This window comes from Platichthys flesus, chromosome 7 (genome assembly GCF_949316205.1).
Source record: "Platichthys flesus chromosome 7, fPlaFle2.1, whole genome shotgun sequence".
NCBI classification, from domain to species: domain Eukaryota; kingdom Metazoa; phylum Chordata; class Actinopteri; order Pleuronectiformes; family Pleuronectidae; genus Platichthys; species Platichthys flesus.
The window spans coordinates 3,516,795-3,539,032 of NC_084951.1; the positions used below are offsets into that span (position 1 = coordinate 3,516,795).

The window sequence follows — 22,238 nt, forward strand, 5'->3', positions numbered from 1 at the left end:
TATATATATATATATTGGTTAAAGTTTGTAAATATCTCAGTCTCTTTTACTCATGTGTCATTATAGATATTTGGGCCTTCAGTTGGCTTGGGTCAGTACACTGTAAAACTTTAATGAAATCTGGTCCTTGCATGGGTCTGGGGTCACATGACATTTACGCTCTGCATGTCAATATATTTTGCTAATCAGATATTATGGTCATGGACAGGTTTTCCATCAATGAATCGTTGGCTGAAAGTGAGAATAGAGAGAACAGAACTGAGGCAGCTGCATCAAGTCTTGCTGTGCCTCCCCCCTTCAGTCTGTGATTGGAACCGTGTAAACTCAGACATGGTCAAAACAGTATTGTATAGTTAGTAAATGTAGACGTTGTTTGGCTTGACAGATAAAAAAAAAAAATGTCATCGTTGTAGACATTGCATGTTTTCCTTATATTGTTCAGCCCTAATAACCGTCAAGACCATGCATTTCTACTTGCTTCGAAAATTCCCTACCACTGGCTGAGTCTGGATAAATTTCATTAATAGAACTTCATGGAAATAAAGTAAAAGTCGTCACTTTTGTAATCAAACCCACTTTTATTGGTTGCCTCTTAGTCTACACAACATGAAGAGCTTCCAGCGGGACAGAGGGCCTCTGCTGGGGATATACTTCACCCCACAGCCATCTGAGATCAGACGCTTCGTAGTCATCATCTCATCAAATTCTTCGGGGTTGAACTTGGTGAAGCCAAACTTCTTGGAGATATGGATCTGAGGGTGAGAACGATCCGAACAAGTACAATACCCTTTGAGTAAGAGCCTTGAGGAAAACTTTGTCTCAGTGGTCCCTTAAAGCACTCAGCACCTCCCAGCTGAGAACATACACAACCACTGAGTCACTGTCTGCAGCCTTTGCACACTGGAACTGCACTGCAGCAAGACCAGTCGGCTTAATAAGCTGCAGTTTTAGGGGATGCATGATAACTCTGTCCTCCAAGTGTTTCACGTCACAATATTTGAATGGTTAAATAATAAAGACATCACCACAAGGTTTGAGTGTTGAGATCAACCATGTGCTGCCTTACCTTCTGGAATCCACGGAACTTAAACTTGGCTATGCGCAGAGCCTCCATCACATGCTCTTTATTCTCGGCCTTGGTGCGCACGGACATGATCACCTGACCAATGTTTACACAGGCCACAGTGCTGGCTACATAATTCTCTAATGCTATTTAGATTAAAGTGTGTAAATATCTCAGTCTAGCTTTAACTCATGTCATTATAGATCTTTGGGCCTTTAGTTGGTTTGAGTCATTTTGAAAGGGTCAGTACACAGTAAAACTTTAATGAAATCCGGTCCTAGCCTGGGCCTGTGGTCACATGAAGTTTACGATCTGCATGTCAATATATTTGGCCAATCAGATATTAAAGATATTCAGGTCATGGACAGGTTTTTCCGTCAATGAATCATTGGCGGAAAATGAGAATAGAGAGAACAGAACTGAGGCTTCTCCTTTAAATCTCGCTCTGCCTCCCCCTCACTCTCTTCGTCTCAGTGTGATTGGACTCGTGAAATAAAGTAAAAGCCGTCACTTTTGTAATCAAACCCACTTTTATTGGTTGCCTCTGAGAACGTCTACACAGCATGAATAGCCTTCCAGCGGGACAGAGGGCCTCTGCTGGGGATGTACTTCACCCCACAGCCATCTGAGATCAGACGCTTTGTAGCCATCATCTCTTCAAATACATCGGGGTTGAACTTGGTGAAGCCAAACTTCTTGGAGATATGGATCTGAGGGTGAGAACGATGACAGGAGTAAGTTAAGGTAAATGACAGAACAAGAAGTACAATTCCCTTTGAGTAAAAGCCTTGAGGAAAAACTTTGTCTCAGTGGTCCCTTAAAGCACCCAGCACCTCCCAGCTAAGAACATACACAACCACTGAGTCACTGTCTGCAGCCTTTGCACACTGGAACTGCACTGCAGCAAGACCAGTCGGCTTAATAAGCTGCAGTTTTAGGGGATGCATGATAACTCTTTCCACTTCTGTCCTCCAAGTGTTTCACGTCACAATATTTTATCTTTAAATTAAAGACATAACCACAAGGTATGAGTGTTTAGTATGTGCTGCCTTACCTTCTGGCGTCCAGGGAACTTAAACTTGGCTCTGCGCAGAGCCTCTATCACATGCTCTTTGTTCCCAGCCTTGGTGCGCACGGACATGATCACCTGACCAATCCTCACACGGGCCACAGTGCCCAGGGGTTTTCCAAAAGCACCTCGCATTCCAGTCTGGAGTCTGGGAACCAGAAGATTGACAGATTTTGAGCAACTTTCTTTAAGGAATACATAACAATGCAGTCATTTCAAACCAATAGTAAGACTAAGCTTGGAAAATGGGTTTTAAACAGCCATTAGGAATTTAGAATAACCACAATCCATTTCTGATCACTGGTCTCTAAATATTGAAGCCCACCTGAATGTAACCCAACACTCATTACATGGACAACAGATTCTCACCTATCAGCTCCAGCGCAGGACAACATTTTGTTGATGCGGATGACATGGAAGGGATGCAGGCGCATGCGGATGTGGAAACCATCCTTACCACAGGTCTTCACCATGTACTTGTTGGCACAGATACGAGCAGCCTCGAGAGCTACACAGAAGGGGTGAGGAGGGTGGATAAAAATCAGTGCCTAAACTTCAGTTGGGCAGAATACATTTTAAGTATGTAACATGATTCATGGGATCCTTTTTTTTATTCTTCCATTGAATTTGTGGCCTGTTTGTTTAAAAACCTGTAAAGATATCATAATATGACAAAGTGTTGCCAGTTTTAAATCACATTTGTTAACTGTTCCTATATCATCTAGTACATGCCCAATAAGTTAAAAAAACTAAGATTCTTACATCTAAACCTGTATTTTCTAATCCTGTAAAACAATTTCACGACTAATCATGCATTCGAGGGAATTTACTCATTGTGCATCCAATGTTAATGCTTAATAACTCTGAACGTGCATCTGTCGCACAGGGACCTACGCTGTCCAATTTACTGGTAAAATCCACATCCATAGGTTAAGGTAAGAAGCCCTCGACAGAACAGGCTGCCGTCCGGACTTCCCACGTTGAGCTGCTAGTTACTGTCAACTCTGCTGTAGGGGTGTGATGCACATTTAGCGATATTGACTATTGGAAACTCCAAGGAATATAAATAACAGCTCCATGCATTTGGGGGTAAATAAGAGTTAAATTCCCGCCCACGCTCACATTGAAAATCAAGACCTTGTAGTGACAGTGTTCAAGTTGGACTTACCTCAGTTAAAATAAACACTTCAATGACATGACCATCAACATGTTTGGTCATAGCTTATTGAACTACTCACCTTCTGAGGACAGCTGCTCGTACTCATCAGAGACCATGTGGCCGCACAGGGGGAACTCATCTACCTTGGCCTTCTTCCTTCCCAAGTCAAAGATCCTGATCTTGGGATCTTCATACAAGGAAAAGAGGAAGATGAGAGAACAGGTCAAGACAAATTACCAAAGATCTATACTCAATACTGATAACTTGATACAGAGAACACCTGTGTCTGAAATCATACACTCAACATGTGAGAGTTTATGAGAAGGATTAACCGTCTCAGGTTTGTCTCAGTGGTCCCTTAAAGCACTCAGCACCTCCCAGCTGAGAACATACACAACCACTGAGTCACTGTCTGCAGCCTTTGCACACTGGAACTGCACTGCAGCAAGACCAGTCGGCTTAATAAACTGCAGTTTTAGGGGATGCATGATAACTCTTTCCACTTCTGTCCTCCAAGTGTTTCACGTCACAATATTTGAACTGTTAAATAATAATGCTGCCTTACATTTGCCCACCAGAGACACATGGGGAGGACTGGTCGGCTTAAGATTCAGAATTATCAATAGCAGATCATGCAAGTTCAAAAATTAGACAAACTGAAAATTGTAGCAGACTGAAATCACACCTTCAACCAATCGATTGGATGCAGGGAAGAAAAAAAAAAAAAAATCAGTGCAAACAACTTCTACTATAATATGAAAACTGCTGATTCTGAAGTTAATCAAATTTTGGTCACATCTGTCTGAACAAAATGCAGATACAGACGACTTGACATGTTTTTTAGTTTTGTGCCAACTGATAAATGTTAATTAAATTTGTCTTAATGCTTCCCATTAGAGCAATAGGGTTTAAGTGTGTGAAACTTTGTTTTTAGGACAACACAATTCAAGTGAAGAGCAGATATCTTACCAGGCACACCCCTGCAGAAACGGGACTTGGGGTAGGGCTTGTTTTTGCAGTAACGGTAGCTGTGAAAGACAAATTCAAACGTCAACCATTTACCCAAGCTAGTGTCATTTTTTCAGCTATTGTGATAATTTCTGAAGGATGCACATTTTTTGGTGGTGTCAATAATTCCCAATTTAAGTTGATAACTACCAGACTTTCCCTGTCTTAAGCCCAAACCCTATTAGGTCCTACTAAGATCTAAACCTGTCAAAGTTCCCGCCTCAGTAAATTCCCACAGCAGGTTAGTACTAACAAGGGTATGAAATGGAAACCGCTATAATTTAGGAATAATATATATCATCAACACTAAAAACAGGATGGTGTATGTAAGTCTGAGTCAAACTGAATCAGAACAGGTCACACTCAGTGTAATGGATGTAACAGGCGATATCTTTGGCATGGATTTAGCCTTCATGTAGGATATGCTGGTGATAACAATATATTGATCATCAGCCTCCTACTGTAACAATTGTGCTCTGTAGTTATATCCAGAGTAACAATGAGCATCCAGGAGCCTTATATTTCTAATGCAGCTCATTATGGTAGAAACTTGTGAGTCTATGGTTCTCAAGAGCAACATATCCTGACAGATTCATATATATTTATATATCCACTAATGTTACAGACCACGCTGTTTTAACCTGTAACCAGTCTTCCACCGCTTCAAGGCATAACGGTTGTTATCTAAAACCACCAGTAGTACTCACACCGAGATTTAACTCGGATACGAAGTACGTCATATTTACACAGAAGATGTCTGGGAATGGAGTGTTAGCATTAGCCGCTAGCTGCTTTTAGCTCCATAAACTAGCCATTTCTTGCAACAACGACTTGAGTCTCTATAAGGACAGGCACTCACTAAGTTAACACATGCGGCTAACACAGAGAACACCGTGTAATGACAAGACAGTAACCAGGCGGTCAGACAGGAGGCCTGCCGGCACGTCAGCACCGGGCACATGGTGCGACCCGGAGCAGCTGCCATTTTCCTCCGAGCTGCTCTCATCTGGCCCTGCTTTCTAACGACGGCGCAGAGGACTCACCATCGGGCTGGTCGGCGGCCCATGGCTGCGATCTGTAAATTAACAAACAATAGCGTTATTCGTGCTAATTCGTGACTAAGAATCCGAGTAAAAAACGTTAAATCTGTCTGTTCAACGGAGAGAAGGAGAAGCCGCGCTCCTACCACGCACTCACCTAATGGAGGAAAGGAAGTAGAGAACACTTCCGCTTCGTCATATGGACGAGGAAAATATATTTTATTTTTACAAACGAACTATTTTTTGCTTATGTGTGTATTTTTCCTATATGAAGCCATTGATACATAATATTGATTACAATTGTATCATTATACAAATTATTTGATCGCAGTTTCATTGTTCAAGCTTCAGGTGAATGCTGGGAAATGTAGTTCTATATGATGATCCAAGACTGCAGGGCAACATCAACCCTATCCATGCCTTAAGTGTGCTGTTTGATTCATTCAGCATGTGGACAAGCTTCTGCTGATAATAATAATAAAATAATATTAATAATAATAATGTATTGAGGGAATATTAAATATGTATAACCCTTACATCCTGAAGTGTCATTATGGCTGAAGGTTTTTTTCCTTCTTCACCCACTCTTAACATCAGACCATAGATATTGGATGATATTGATCCAATAATAAAATAATATCCCTTGGGGATCAATAATGATTAGTTTTGGTATATTAGGAACAGTATATATTGATGAATACACATGTAACTTCAGTAAAATTGGGAATCCTGAAATTGTGTAATGTTCAATGTTACTAACACCATTACCTACTCTTACTACTCTTTCTATTCAAGTGGCCTTATGTTAAAAAAGCACCCCGAAGATGAAGCAACCAAATGGAATTCAGCCATATTTGCTCTGCTATTCAGAATTAAGAATCAGAAATATGTAATTGATCCCAGGGGGAAATTGCATATTCTTATTTTTTTTATAACTAAATGTGTTCTGTGAAACAGGCCAAATGGCATAAAATGTGTGTTTGTGTCTTACAGAAAGGCTCTGTGTATACAACAAGCACTGTTTCAATGTGTGAGGTGGAGTAAGACTTGGCGGTTTGAGCCCCATCCCCATGCCGATGTGTTCTTGGGCAAGACACTGAACCCCAAATTGGCCCAGATGGCTGTGCCAACAGTGTGTCAATGATGTGTCAACATGAAAGGGATCCACATAGATGCACTGTATGAATGTATGTGTGAAAGTCAAGTTCTTTGGAAGGTCATCAAGACGACCAAAAGACTATATCAGGACAGACCATTTACCATTATGGTAGCGAAAAATGCTTTGAGGAGTCAATAGTGGAAAAGTACATTATAAATCTGCCTATTGTTATTTTCATCCTGTTTCATTTTGTGGAAGAACTGTCCTTTAAATGATCATTTTAATTATATTTGAATCTACTATTATCAATTACACAGATTTTGGAAAGAAATTCTATTATAGTCTATGTTTAATAATACAGTAAACATAACAAAGGAAAGAATTCCTTTATTTGCTCAACAACATCGCATGTTGGACACAGGCTTCCCCAGCTTTACTTCTTTACATGGTGATGATTTAGTACAATCCCCTCATGGCCAACAACCATGGACACTGTCTCCCCTCTGAAAAAGAAGAAAACGAATCAGAGATTAACTCCATGGTTTACTTCTCAAATACATCACGGAATGCACATGACCTAGAGAGTGATTTTACACCAATAAAGACGATTTTCACCTAGCCTGGAAAGATAGTCTGATATATTATAAGGAAGCTCTCTGAATTGTAACAATAAGGGATACGATTCCCTCTCAAATGCACAGATTCACGGTCCACTGCAGAAACCATAAAACCCACTGTAGCACCAGATTTATAATTTCTAACCAGCTGTGTGATTACTTCCACAATTGTTTGTTAGAAGACTTTCGGTCAGGATATAGAATTCATCACTGAGGATTAAAGCAACAGAAAGAGGCTGGTTTAAGTCGCACTTGACATCACAACTGTTCCTGGTCTCCCCTACCCATCTCTCCCCTCTCCCCCACATCTCTCCTATCATACCAACCAGATGACTGCCCACACTGAGTCTGGTTCTGGAGGTTTGGTCTGGAGGTTTTCCTTTGAGATTTCAATGCACTCCACAAAATGGCCATTAGGGGACACTATAGCATCATCAATTTGTAAATTCTCGACTCATCTGCGCCCTACTTCACCAATTCTTAAAAAGGAACAATGAGCTCATATCTAAACTCTTGTTAATGCAGAACAAATGCTCTGTAGCCAGGGAATGTGAGGAATTCCTACCTCGTCCTGGCTCTGTTTAATGAGAGCTGCTAAAACATCCCTCAACATAATAAGGACTGTTAAACATCCTCATGCCCTTAAGACATATGCTAAGGTCATTGAGTCCGTACATCATGTAAGTGCTGTCAACACACCTCTTTGAATTCAGTTTGCGTAAAGAAGATGGTGTTGTTAACTTTAACCTTTTTTTAAACATTTTTTCAGCCCAGCCTGGATTAGGAAGTGCACTGCCCCTCCTTGCTGAGTGACAAAAACACATAGCGGATATGTCCGTCAGGAAAGAGGGTGAACTCTGACTGGGATCCCTGCACAGCCTAATGTGAAGGTCAGCTATCAGCACAGAGTAGCCTCTATCTTGTCTGGTCCTCCTGTTCTGTCTGAACCTCCTCCAGACTGTTCCTGTGTCTGAGCTAAACCTCACTGAGGGGCAAGCATGATGGTGTGACGATGGAAAGAAACCAAGCACCAAAAATGGTCCTACAGTCTGTTCCTGTACTGGTGGCCAATGACACACACACACACACACACACACACACACACAAACACACACTCAAAGACACTCATGACAGACATAGCCTATTGCTCAGGATTTCCATTTAGATCTTAGGCTGCAAACTAAAGCACATAAGAAGGGAAATGCTTATTCATTGATACTAAGGGTTAAAGCAATGGACTGATACCGCTTAATATTTTCAGACGAAATACTAATCTAGAACAGGACACTTAGCTTAGCGTTAATACTGTTAACACCAACTAACTGGCCCGACTCCCTCCAGATATATAAAGTCCTCCTACTAGAATAATTTCGAAAAAATGGAAACAGCAGATTTTCCAATGGGCTATTTGACTTGTTGTTTGATTAACTAAAAGACTCTCTAAAACTTGCATTAAAAGTTAAGCTCAGGTGCTTCTAGATGGATGATTTACCTTAGGACAATGCCAAGCTATCTGATTTAATTCAATACCAAGCTGATTCATATCAAGTCATAAAGTAATTTTAAGAAAGACACAAAATCGGTAAGATAAGACACCAAACTCAACGTGGTCTTCCGAGTTTAAGACCATCAAATAAATGCCTGATAACATGCAGATAAATGTGTCGCTGCGGATAGAAGTGTTAACATTGAATTGCTCATACTGCCCACCGCACCCTCAAACACACACACTTCCCTCCACTGAACAGCATGACTGATGAGGGTGTGACGGCTAACACCCTGTGTGTTACCCTGAAAACGGAAGTATTGTCTTTGCAAGTGTGTCCAGGCAGCGTCAATGTGTGTGTGTGATTGTGTGTACATTCAAGTGTTATTCAAGTTCATATTCGAGGGTTTGAGGACATTTTTTAACTACAGGAGCTGTAGCAACATTCACATGAGAGCACAGTGACTTTGGACAAGTGTGAAAAATAGAGCTCAGGATACTGAAGTGATGGGTGGGGTTGTAAAACACTAGTCACACACTTCAGATAGTGTCAGTTAAGCTATCAGTCATGGAGATATTATAAATCATAAATCCATTTATAAGTATTTCAATTATTGTAGCATTCATTATGTATTACATGATAAACTCCACCCAACCCTTATCTGAACAGATTAGCTCGAGGAAGTTTGTACATGCCACCATATGTAATGTAGATCCAGTATATTATACCATGTTGCAAACAAAACATAATTCAGTTACATACATAAATTCACACTTGTTTAAGACGGTGTGTCTATCTCTCCCTCTCACACACACGCACACACACGCGCCCACACACACATACATACACACACACACACACACACACACGTATGTTAGATAACAAACACACTTGATATCTAACGCTCCTGAAAAAGTGAGAAATGGATGATTTCATTCTGTAATAATAAACAATTATTTGTTGTATTGAATAAATCAGAGGAAGACTGATGAAGGATGGCATTCAACTCTCATTGCTGGAGCTGTTGAATATGTCGGATTTTGCAACACAAGGAATTATTTGCCAAGTAGACACTGTTTATCTGGAAGTGAAACTGAATTGTTGCCAAGGACACCAAAGCCACATGTACAATTGATTCTGACCCATTCCATATTTTTCTTTCATCATATTTTCTTTTCTGTCTTCTTTATCCATTGAGATTCCCACACATCACTTCATCATCATGGAGACAACCCAGTTTGAGTGCTCCAGAAAAAGAAACGTAATGCTCCTGGAAAATTCTATCTAATGTCATAGTAAGAGGATTTCCAATGCTGCAGAAAATGATATCTCATACCTCTGAAAATGATATTGAATGCTCCAGAACAGGAGATCTAATGCCTCAGAAAAGGACATTTACTGCTGCACAAAAATATATCTAATGCTCAAGAAAAGGATATCTTCTGATCCCAAAAGGTATTAAATGCTCCAGAATATATGGTATATCAGGTATAACTATAGATATAAAGCTTGTATATATTAAATTTATTGAAGAAACCATTTCTCCTGAATACTGTTGAGATGTGTTGGACCCCACTTCACTTTCATGTGTTGCCAAAGCAAACGCAAGAAAAGAGCATAAAATGAGAGTATCGGCAAAGACACTTGAACCCCTTACAATGTAATATAATACATATGTATTATATGTGATCATGTAGTGAAATAATAGTGCAGCAGCCCACTTTTATATGTGTTTCTCACTGTCTTTATGTCAGTGTTTCTCTGCAGGTCATGTCTCTGCAGGTCTGTGCGTCAGGCTCAACTGCTTCGGTAATGAGATCATATGATGTCATGCAGTTCACGTGGGAGCAGGCCTCCGTTGAATCCTGGTGTGTGTGTGTGTGTGTGTGTGTGTGTGTGTGTGTGTATGATTGTGTGTCTATGTGTGTATGTCCTTGTGTTTGAGAGAGAGCGACAGAGACACAGTGTGTAGAAATCCAGGTTTAATACACAGTATAAAACAACAAGAAACAGTGTTAATTCATAAACCAAATATTTTCAATAATATTGTATTCTATAATCGACCCTTTTCACAGCAGCCATTTTGTCATGAAATAGTAGGTCAACACATATGTTACTAATCACATTCATTAATGTTGTGCCCTATTTTGATAAACATTAATTAATGTGAAATGTATGCAGTGAAAAAGTTGTATTGGGATATCATTTACCATATTTTAAATCCCTCACTTTCTATGAGCTCTATTGTAAAACATTTTCACCATCTTCGTTTAGCGAGTACATATGCTAACATTTGCTAAGGTGATTTTAAACTAACCACAAACTGAAATTCTGACCTGCTGCTGGTGCTAGAAAACAAGTTAATGGACACAGCTTATGAGAGGAGCATGAATGTCTAAACAGCTCTTAATGACGAATGATGATGATGATGAATGAATGACATGAATCAAAATATGTGTCACTAGTTCTTCTCCTTAAAGCTAGAGTGGTAATCCTGAAAACAGCTAGCAAGATCATGCTAAGCTGTAAAAATACATCCTACACCCTCCGATCTGCTCTCTGGACAATTAAAGTTGCAGTGTGTAGAATTTAGTTACATCTAGTGGTGAAGTTGCATATTGCAGCTGAATAATCCTCACCTCATGCTCCCCTTCCAAACATGAGAGAGAACCTGTGGTAAGCTTCAATTTTCATAAACACTCAAAGGGTGTTTAGTTTGTCCAGTCGAGCTACTACAAGAAACATGGCTGGCTCCATAGAGACGACCCCCCCTGATATAAATATGAAGTATTTCAATATAAACGCCCATTCTAGGGTAAATATTATAACAATTTGTATAATTTAGATTAAACACACTTGTGAAAACCTCCCTGGGATTATTTTTTATTGGATTACTGTTAATGGATCAATTTCACCTAAATCTTACATACTGGACCTTTAAACGTGACTTAAAACAGCTTAATTTACACCATGTTTATAGCCTAACTTTCTGTCGCAGCGGACATTTAGGCTTAGAACATGGTGTAAATGATACAGTTTCGAGTCGAATTGGAATGTCTGAGATTACGGAGAGTTGGATGACACCACAGAGGCAGTATGGACGCATTTTATGTTTTTTTTCTGTTTGAAGAAGTGGTCGCCATTTACTTCAATTTATGGCTGCAATAGTTTACCCCTGAAACTCCAAAAGGGTTTTGTGGACTCAAACACGTCACCCATCCCTCTATCTGCATAATGGTGAGTAGATAATGTGTACATTTTCTTTTTTCGGTGTACTATCCCTTTAATGCTGCACAAACTATAGGACAAAGAGATACATCAGTGGCTCTATTTGTTTCTGACTGCATATCACAATTTGACTGCAGTGAAGCAGTTCACTTAGTATTGGGCAACAGTCTGTAACAAATTCCAGGTGTATTTTAAATTATTTTATTTTATTAGTTTTTGATTATGTTCTTACATTGCGGTCCCCTAAAGTAGAGATATGCTGCAGGCAAGGCTACAAATTCGAAGGAGGAGAGGCTGAAAGAACAGAGGAAATAACTGAGGGGATGTTTAGACAAGACAATTAGGGTTTGGTGAAGTGTTAGAGCCAAAGATACAAAACATAAGGACCACCAGAAAATAATTTTTTCTTTTTACCTTTTTAGAAACAGTATCTGATTCCAGTCCCCCACTCACCCATACTCACACACACATACACATTCATGTCTCCATTTTTCACTTACACAAATGCAGTCATAGACAGTCGTGCTGACACACACAAGGAACACATCACTTGCAAATACTCTGAGCCGTAGGATGACATCATTATTTGTTTCCTTTAACATCTGTTTCCATTGAATCCAGGCCCGATGCAGGTGAAGAGGACGGCTGCCACCTTATATTTCATCATGTGTTCATGCAGTGAGCCAGAACGGATGATGAAATACAGGCAAACACACGCACAGTCGAGCAACACAGGTGTGACTTGCTCATCCGTGTGTGCGGAGCCTGTGTTTCCCTACCGCGGTGACGTTATGCACATAATTCACACATTGTCACCTGTATGAGCAAGAGGTGTCTCTCACCAACACAGACACATAGTCATTCCCATGTAACTAACAAGTCAGTGAGCCAGTATGGGTCAGGATGATGTCATTGGGATCCGACATGAAACACTACTCTGCCTGAGTAGGATGTGTATGTGTGTTGTAGAAGAATGACCCTGTGTACAGTATGTGTGTGTGTACCCATATGCACACTTAACAAACATTTGCAATCATGTATATTTTGTGTGCACACATGAAGGCAACAACAGAAGTCTGGACGATTTAGCAGAAGAGAGGAGGGAGGGGAGTGTGAGAGGTTGATCGGTCATTCATGGCAGCTCTCTCTCCACATTCCTCCCCCCATATATGGACAAAACTACTGGAGCCCATCTCTCAATCCACACACACACACACACACACACACATGCAGAAGCCACCATATGACAAACAGTTGAGGGTTCTTCATCTTCATGTGGCCAGGCTGCAGAAACACCACTCTGCTGCCTGACTCAAGACAAAAACATTGAAATCCAGGGTCCATCTCTCTGCATCGCTGCAAACCTCTGTTTGTTTGCCTTGCCCTCTTCCTTACACAGGCTTTTTGCCCTGTTCGCCGCTCTTCTTATGAAACCTCTGTTTAGATGAGTTTGAGAGAGCAGAAGACCCAGGAGAGGCCTGCTGGTCATGAGGGAGTACAGTGGTGCTTGCTTGGGGAAAGAGCCAGATAGACAGAAAAAATAAAAATAAGAGTAGAAACACAGTGAGGGGGGTGTGGGTGGTGGGTTTGGGTTTGGGGGGGCTGCAGTGAGGAGTGCACAGGCAGGCTGAGAGAAACAGGAGCCGAGTCAGTGAGATGAGACAAAGTTAGAGAGGCAGAGAGAAAGGAAGGGAGAGCTTACCTTAAAAGGCTGTGTTTGTAGATGTAGAAGGGCGTCGGAGTGTTTAAATGTACTTGTGTATTTGCATTCCCGGGTTGTAAATGTCTCCTACATATATTAACAGATGGCTGGAGGGGATTAAGAGGCTTTATAGAGCAGAATATAGAAACAACTTGAGAGAGAGAGAGAGAGAGAGAGAGAGAGAGAGAGAGAGAGAGAGACCACCCTCCTCCTCAGAGCTGGACTTACGTCACTTTTCAGTCCTTATCTTAGTGATACTGGAGGAAAAGTGCGCATGCGTGTATGTGTGAGTGAGTAAGAAGATTGTGTAGGTTAAGCTTAGGTTTAGTTTAGGATAAGGTTCGGGTTAGGTTTGGCCAACTTGTGGTCATGCTCCTGGTGATGAGTAAATCACCAGGAAATAAATGTCAGTAGATGTAATGTCCTCTGATGTCATGGAGACACTAGTGTGTGTGTGTGTGTGTGTATGTGTGTCTCTTGCCAAAATGGGCCCAGTAGCTACCAGCAATAGATTCCTGTAGTCTGATTCATTCAACTCTTTCAGGTCCTTTTAAAGACCGAATGTTTGTCCTAATGCCGAACACCTCTGTCCGATTTCAATATCCACACGGCATTCACACAGACAAACAGACAGATAGATGGACTCCTCACAGAAAGTTATTCTCTACTAAAACTCACTCACAAGAGTGGGCTGATTACATGAACACACACACACACACATACACACTCATCCTGTGTCAGCCCCATGTACTCATTACCCAACAGGAACTAGAGATCTGGGAATATGTCCAGATTTCTCTCTCTCTCTCATTTGCTTGCTCGCTCACTCTCTCTTTATATGGACAGAGAAGGAGTGAAAAGAGAGAGAGCTGGACCTTGAAGCCGAGTTACCAGAAGCAGATCAAATGTGCCGCAGTCTATCCATCTCCACTGCTCACCTCCTTGTCCAAACCAGACCTGACTCAAAGTGTTTGTTTAATCTACACAGTGAACACGGTTGGGGTCTGCCATTTAGGCCTTTGCGTCAGCAAAAGGTTTATACAATGAGAAGTTGTATTTACTTTGAATACCAACCCCAAACTACTGTATCTACTGTGGCCAATTAAAGCCCCTCAACACAAATTAAAGGGGTTTAGATTTGTTTTACCTTACAAATATCTTATACTTAATATTTACAGTCAATATATGGAACATTTTCCTATTGTGAGTTCCTCAATTCAGATAATCCTTTTTATCAGAATCAGAATTCTTCAGAATCAGAATTATTTTTATTGCCATGTATATTTGCACATACAGGAAATTGCCTTGGCACATTACTTTGTCATATGCACAATAACATTTTTGCATTCAGTGTTACTTAACAAAACTTATTATTTGTATCTTTCAGACTTCAACAATGACTATCTCCTTTTGGAATTAGGGCAGGCTGAAAATTACCGTGACTCACTATCACCTCTTGAGGTATAATGGGGTCTCTAGTGACAGGATAAGACGGCCTAGCAAGTTAGCATGCTAACTTAAGTATGTAGGCCCTGTCACACGTAAAGAAATGCAAGCAAACGATAAACATGAATTATCATTATCATTGCTCACTGAATGTTGGCAGTCAAGGTTATGGTTGTGGTCGTTCAATGAGCATTTTATGAGATGCAGTTTATAATTTTCATGTACGACATCATCAAGTAGTGACTGGTTTGACACTGCTAATATCAGGTTCACAATGAAAATGGCAGCCAAAGGGGGTCAACCACACAAGCATTGTTGTCATTGGATGTGACGTCACCAGTCAAAATTTACCAGAGATGAAAACCATGTGGTTTCACATTGCAGATTTGCGCAGGAATGTTATATTTGCCTACTCGCTTGCACAGAATGGAGTTGCAGGGGAGGAGAAGGTTCGCTGCCATGTGGAGATGGAGGCTGGTATAGCAAGTAAATATGGATGTAAACACTGCATAGTTCTGAAAACCGGTGTTGTTTACATCAATTGTTACATATTCTTCCTTGTGTAGCTGCACTCAACAGTAACAACTCCAATGGTCCAAATTGTTTTTGTGCATATGTATGTATGTGTGCATGTGTGCACATCATCCACAAGTGCATATTGTACTTATCATACATCCAACACACACACTCACACACACGCAAGTACGCTCACACACACACACACACACACAGTACACCTGCAAACGTCCTATTATTCCAGGAGTTCTGTGTGTGACTCAGTCTGCTGCAGACATCAGTCTCGGTGACTCAGTGTGATTACTCTGCTCGGACCTCACTGTTTTTTAAGATTTGAAATCCGCACTGTAAAGTTTACTTGTGGTGAGAATTTATACCACATATTGTGTGTTGAAGGAGTTTAGTAAGTGCAGGTGGGGGGATGTTTAAGTGCTGGTTTGTGCTGTAATGACTGTATTACAATGGCTGTAATTGTGTGTGGTGTTGTTGCTTGTGCCGAAGAGGCAGTTGGTTTTCTATGTCTTTTCAGCTTTGCACACTTCATTTTGTATTAGTTTGATCTCTGTTTTATGTTAAGTTTAATCCAGTTGTTATGCTAATTCTTGTTCTATTGAGAATGAAATCACATCACTAAGGTGTATTTAAAATGACATGTTCATATTTATAAGCACACACGATAAAACATTCACAGTTATGTGAGCATTCCTGTGGAAATACTGTAGACCTACTTTTGCTAAAATACTAATTGTTGTCAAGATCAGGCAAGGTATTCCAGATGACCCTCTCTCCAGCTCTTCTTGGGGATCCTGAGGTAGCTCCAGATGATTTTGTTAGAGCTTTATATAAATCTGTAAAAACCTGAAACAACTAGATCTTTAGCTACCCTTTTATAATAAATCATCATTATACCCTCTTATGGCTTTATTAAAGGTTTGTATTTACAAATACAAACTAGATCTTTTGAGAGTCATTGAGAAGGGACTATTTTTGGCTACCCACATAATTTGGTCCTTCAACAGGTTAGTATCTGTTTAAAAACATTAATGTAAGCAATAACAGTGACATGTTACAGTTATGACATATGGTTTATTTGTAGACTACTTTATGGCCATCCCTAAGTCCCCTTGATCTCCTAAATGCTTTTTTCTGTAGAACTGATTTGACTAACTCAGCTAGTCATAAAGGCCTCTCCACATGTCTAAATATGGACTATATTCCCTTTAATTAGTCTTGTTTTTCTTTTCATTGGAGAGACACTTTTATGTGCACATGTATACTGCAAGTCCCTTTAAGTTCGAGTCCGGTGGGGGGTGGTGAGAGAGAGCTAAGGAATGCAAGTAAAGAGACATCGGTTTATTAACCTGTCAGTGGGATTTCATTTGCTGTTTGTCAGTCTAATCTAAGTGCTCAGGCATGTGTGTGTGTGTGTGTGTGTGTGTATGTGTGTGTGTGTGTGTGAGGGAGAGAGTGTGAGGGATAGAGAGAGAGAGAGAGAGAGAGAGAGAGAGAGAGAGAGAGAGAGAGAGAGAGAGAGCGGAAGTTTCACAAAGTCAGTGCAATAGAACCATTTTAGTCTCCCCCATCACGTCCACTTAAACAATTTATCACTTTAGCTCCTTAACTGACGAACAGACAGAGGCATTGTTGTGAGTCAGCCGAAACCTGACTCCCTGATTTTAACTACTGCACTATCTCTGAACCACTCGTGTTGTCCTTTCCCATCCCTCGTGAAGGCCGAGTACATTGAAATAAACTCGGCCTTCACTATTTGACCTTATTTGTATATCAGTCGGATTTTCTATTTCTTAGGCTTACACCTTCATACAACTTTAATAATTGATAGAAGTTAGAACCAAATTTCATTAAAAAGAACAGGATGACACAGCTCTTTGCCTTGCTCTTCCTCGTTCTCGCACTTCATTAGCAACACCGGGAATAATCCTACCCGCTTTGGTCCTCTGTGGCCATCCATTCATTTTTCTCTTATTGGCCAAAAATTCTGGACATATTTCCTTTGTATCCTCGGCATCCCACAATGACATTGTGGCCAGTTGTTTCATGCAGATGGTTGCATGACTGATTTTTTTTTTTAAGTGTCATGGGAACTCATTATATTAGTCACTGCTAAATAAACCATACTGTAACACGTATAAATCCCATGATTTAGACCCTGACCTGTTGTAGAGTTACAGATGACAGTTACGTTATTTAGCATTCAGGCTTTCTAGCTGCAGGTCTGGTATTTGCAGAGAGGGAGACAAGACTCTACTTTAAGGGACAAACACAGTCATTTCTTCAGTATAAATTATTGGACATAGGAGAACTCTTTATTGTCTAATATGCAACATTTCACCATTAACATGTCTGGAAAAGATTAAACTCAATTAAAAAAGTCTGAAAGTGGTTTCATATCCCTCTTGTGAATGTGTCACCATTGTGCTTGTCCGCCACAGTGGTCAAAAGTTACTTTTTCAAGCCAAATTTTTACTATACATATTTAAGATCTTGGTCATCTTGAACTCGAAAGGAATTGTTTGTCATCAAACGTATGGATCATAAGTTATCAGAGAAACACGATTGACATTAGCGGCATCTCAGTTGACAACCCCAGACGCCCTGTGTCCAGCAAGCAGCTGAGAGAGAAACACAGACTTTTAAAAGGAAGCTTTGGAGAGGAGGAGACCTCTGAGGATAATTTAGATCCCGGGTGAAAAAAACTCCTGAGCCATGAACACTGATAAAAGAATCCCAACCCAGAGAAGCATTGATGACCGGATGAAGACAAAGACTTTACAATGATTCCATTTTACTTCACAATGTCACCAAACTCTGTCTTTTATGATTTTCTGACAAAGAGACAGAAAATTACATTATTTGCATTTAATTTCTGCAGATACCATATGGTGTCAAATGTAATTTCCACTGGTTTGTGTCAGGATATAGATGTATGTGTGTCATCAGCTTAATGTAAGAAGAGCACAGGGATGTGCATGTGGTCACAACCTTATAATATTGACATATTAATATATATAATTATTCAGCTTCATCTGTCTTGAAAAACATATGATGAAAACGTAAGAACTTGTGTGTGTGTCTTTACTCCATCAAATGAACCTCGGGTGATGTAACTCCAACAAGCTGCATACAGATGATGTCACTGACCGACTGGACGATATCTCAACCACAATGGCAAACATCTGGTTCTTATTAATACAAGCTGATTCTCTCACACACACACAAATGTACATATAACCACACACAAACACACACACACACACACACAATGCTTTATGACTTTATGGCTTCTTTGTAGAAAAATAAGTTGAAAAATCCATGTCTTATAATGATTTCATAAAAATGCATCACCCCCTCACTAAATGTGTACACCTTCAACAAGACAAAAGGCCACATTAACAATTTTTCTCAATTGCTTAAGCACGATTTTCAAAACTTTTTTTTTATGCAGATACACACTGCTGTTGCTAACCTAAAACACTTTTAGCAATTCTACTTCTCAGTGATTAGAGTACTGTAAGTAAAGTACACAGATAAATTGCAAATATATACAATAAATTCACCAAACACTACACAAGACCAATGCTGCAGACTCATGAAAATATAATTTATTTATTTCCACATCCCCAAATCAGTCAACTTGTCATCATGGAGAATCACAACAAAACATGTCCCAGTTTTCATGCTACTACATAACACTGTAAGCTCAGCAAATATCAGACAAGCAGAAAATTCTGTATCCAGTACAGGTTTCAATGAAGGGTACCTGACCTTGTGGCCGGAGATCGTAAGCCCTCCACCGCCATGCAGAGAAAAACTCTTTGATTGGGTTTAGAAAAGAAGAGGAGGTGGAAGGTATAGTACTGTAAACTGTGGATGGTGTTGAAACCAGTTCTGGAGCAGAGCAGAGCGGTGGAATGACACATTGTCCCAGATGACAGTGTATTGCATCTGGTGCATGTGATTTACTGCTGTGACGATGTTGTGCAATCGGCACAAAAATGTGAGAATTTGAGGTGTGTTGTAAGGGCCCATATTGGCGTGAAGGAGGAGGACTCAATTCTGTGTAGTGGCAGCGCAAAGGGTGATGTTACCCCCACGTTGCCCTGGGACATTGATTATAGCCCCGTGGCTAATGATATTTCTGCCTCCTTCTTTTTTTTCAGGTTGAACCTTGCCTCATCTATGGATATGATTTGATGCAAGATTTCCTCATCCATCTGTAAAACTCTCAGAAATACAGTGAAAGACCAGATTGTGTAGTTCAGCATAGGTCTGGTATACAGTACATTTACATTATAAAGGTTACGTGTGCAGTATGCGACATCACAGTGCTAAAGTGAACAATGCACACCTCCACATGCTAATGCCGCAGCCGCAGCCTTCTCCTCCTCCATGGATTCCCCCTCTCACCTTCACTCTTCTTCTTTTTTGACCACGAGCTCCATTTAGGTTGAAGTCAGGTGAACTCAACTGATGCATTAGTGCTTAAACTTGATTGGTGTGTCTAAAATTAAGCAATCATGTCTTTGAACACCTGATGGCTGTGTTTAACCAATTAGCTCATAGGGGTGGTCATTTGACAGGCAGTGCTTAGGAATTGCAAGGAAGTGAAATTTTTATACACTTCTGTGTCTAATGTATACAAGTGTGTTTAGTGTTTTGCAGATCACTGTGTGTATTGTTTTGCAAAAAGTGTGAAGTTGACATATGCTTATAGTGGTGCAGATCTGGGCCCATGTTTTGCTCCTTGAGTGTCAGGTTTTGATAATTGTGTAATACTTTTGATTGTAGTGTCTATGCAATCGAAAAAAAACTGTAATTGTACTTGAATATAGGGTGAATTCAGGTAATCAGGGACATGTGGGACACCTAAGCCTCAGTCTGTTTATTTCAAAATCTAGTTAAGAAGACTTTTACAATAGGGTTAGTGTGTTTTTTCCCCCAAACTGTTTTAGCTGTCCCAAAGAATCGGTATAGTCGTTATAATTCTAGAAATTTGAAAATATGCATTTAAAGAAATCCTGAAGTAAATAAGATTAACTAAAGAGAGGGAGCATATGATCTGCAATTGACAGACAGGAGTTAATGGTAAATACAGTCTGTACCTGTCTGTTTAAACTGATAAATAGCACATCAGCAGCATTTTTACTTTGCAGGGCAATTCAGGGTTCAATATCTTTCCTAGGACACTTCGGCAAGCAGATGGGGAAGACTGACATAGAACCTTCTGGTTAGAGGATGACCACCCTACCCCCTCAGCCAAAACTGCCCAAGGGTCAAAGATTACCAAGTGACCTGTCACAGATTATCAAATTCAGGCAGAGTTTTCTTTTTTGGAACAAAGAATACTGGTCCATGTCTCATATGAATGATGATATTGTTGCAATAGATGATGCCACCAGGGTCTACCAATCAATCAATTAATCAAATTTTATTTGTATTGCCCATATTCACAAATCATAATTTGTCTCATAGAGCTTTAACATGGTGTGACATCCTCTGTCCTTAACCCTCAGCAAGAGTAAGGAAAAACTACTAAAAACCCTTTTGACAGGGTAAAAATACGTAGCACCACATGTGAGGGATCCCTCTCCCCAACAGCATGAAGAGACAAAACCCCTCACTTTTCAGCATTTTCTTTATTTATTTTTTTCCATTTATCACACACTTGGGAAAACATGAATTAAACTAAACATAAATAGTCCAATAACCTTTTTAAGTTCCTCGGCTAAGCTCTGTATGTGTTTCTGTGTCCTTTCCAGTCGTACATGTGTGTCTCCCGTGAGTTCCTCTTGCCTGTCTCCTTCCTATGTGCTTTAGTTTTGCTTATGTTGAGACCATTTTGCCCATAAGATGCTAGCACTCAGCTAATGGACTTTTAATGATGTACAGCTGATTGTGACAGGACACTGGACACCAACACTGTTTTTGAAATAAAATGATCTCACTCCACACAAGTGTTTTAGCTCTGTATCAGTTTAAGTCCCCGTCTGTAACCACTTTCATACACAGGGCATGTATGTGCCTGCTGGGACATATTTGGTGGTTAATTACAGAATTGTGACAGTTTGCTCAAATAAAAGCTTGTCTCCTACACATGTAAACAGTTGTATGATTGTAAAATACAGAGTTGAACTGCTGTTAGCAAAGACAACAGGGTCAGCAACACCGATTATCCATCTTGCATCGTACATTGGCCAAGGCCAATGCAGTTTGTTTTCTGATGAATCAATGATTTCAGCAAACCAATCAGCATATTTGTAGTTATATTACCAAATATCTCAGGTTCTGCTCGTCCAGACTAAAACACTGTCCTGGAGTTTTCAAACTAAAACAGTCAATCAATCAAATTGTATTTGCATGGCCCATTCACAAATCACAATTACTCTCATAGGGCTTAACAAGGTGGGTCATCTGCCCTTAACCCTCAACAAAATAAAGAAAATCTCACAAGCGTTTCCAAGTCAGTTGGGTCTGTACCAAAGTTGATGAGTTGATGTCCCCTCAGGTTGGTGAATAACCACCTAACGGAGTAGCAGAAGGACCATAATGTTTGAAAGCTAATATAAATCTAGCTTATGTAGCAGCTGCTAGTGGGTCATGGTGGCATTAATAACTAAATTCCACCCTCATACAAATTACAGGCTCTGGTGAAACCAAAATGGTGAACACCATGCAGTGTCCTGTGGTACATGATGTAACAAGTACTTACGGGAAGTTATTTCACTACACAGGTGCAAATCTAATCTAATATTTACTTTACAAACATTCCAGTTCACTCTGGAT

At 40.2% G+C, this 22,238-nt stretch overlaps 1 protein-coding gene and 3 non-coding genes across 4 annotated transcripts; all 4 read right to left on the reverse strand.

The window, feature by feature from the left end:
• Window positions 1-812: 812 nt before the first annotated feature.
• Window positions 813-945, reverse strand: LOC133957890 (small nucleolar RNA SNORA70). The gene has a single exon (XR_009921654.1). It is a non-coding gene; the product is annotated as a small nucleolar RNA SNORA70 (small nucleolar RNA).
• A 629-nt stretch (window positions 946-1,574) lies between these two features.
• rpl10 (ribosomal protein L10) lies at window positions 1,575-5,499 on the reverse strand. The gene is made up of 6 exons (XM_062391890.1): window positions 5,343-5,499; window positions 4,261-4,319; window positions 3,371-3,478; window positions 2,502-2,640; window positions 2,118-2,280; window positions 1,575-1,773 (listed from the first exon to the last, which is right to left on the reverse strand). The coding sequence occupies exons 1-6, from the start codon at window positions 5,363-5,365 to the stop codon at window positions 1,618-1,620; spliced, it is 648 nt and encodes a 215-aa protein (XP_062247874.1). The 5' UTR covers window positions 5,366-5,499; the 3' UTR covers window positions 1,575-1,617.
• LOC133957891 (small nucleolar RNA SNORA70) lies at window positions 1,863-1,995 on the reverse strand. The gene has a single exon (XR_009921655.1). It is a non-coding gene; the product is annotated as a small nucleolar RNA SNORA70 (small nucleolar RNA).
• LOC133957889 (small nucleolar RNA SNORA70) lies at window positions 3,632-3,764 on the reverse strand. Its single transcript, XR_009921653.1, has one exon. It is a non-coding gene; the product is annotated as a small nucleolar RNA SNORA70 (small nucleolar RNA).
• Window positions 5,500-22,238: the final 16,739 nt, after the last annotated feature.

What these genes read in the sequence shown, in the direction of transcription:
- rpl10 (XM_062391890.1), bottom strand. Translation starts at nt 5,365, where the DNA reads ATGGGCCGCCGACCAGCCCGATG. An exon ending in GGCCGCCGACCAGCCCGATG is followed by an intron (nt 4,320 to 5,342) that starts GTGAGTCCTCTG and finishes TGTCTTTCACAG; the next exon opens with CTACCGTTACTGCAAAAACA. An exon ending in TCCTGCGCTGGAGCTGATAG is followed by an intron (nt 2,281 to 2,501) that starts GTGAGAATCTGT and finishes TCTGGTTCCCAG; the next exon opens with ACTCCAGACTGGAATGCGAG.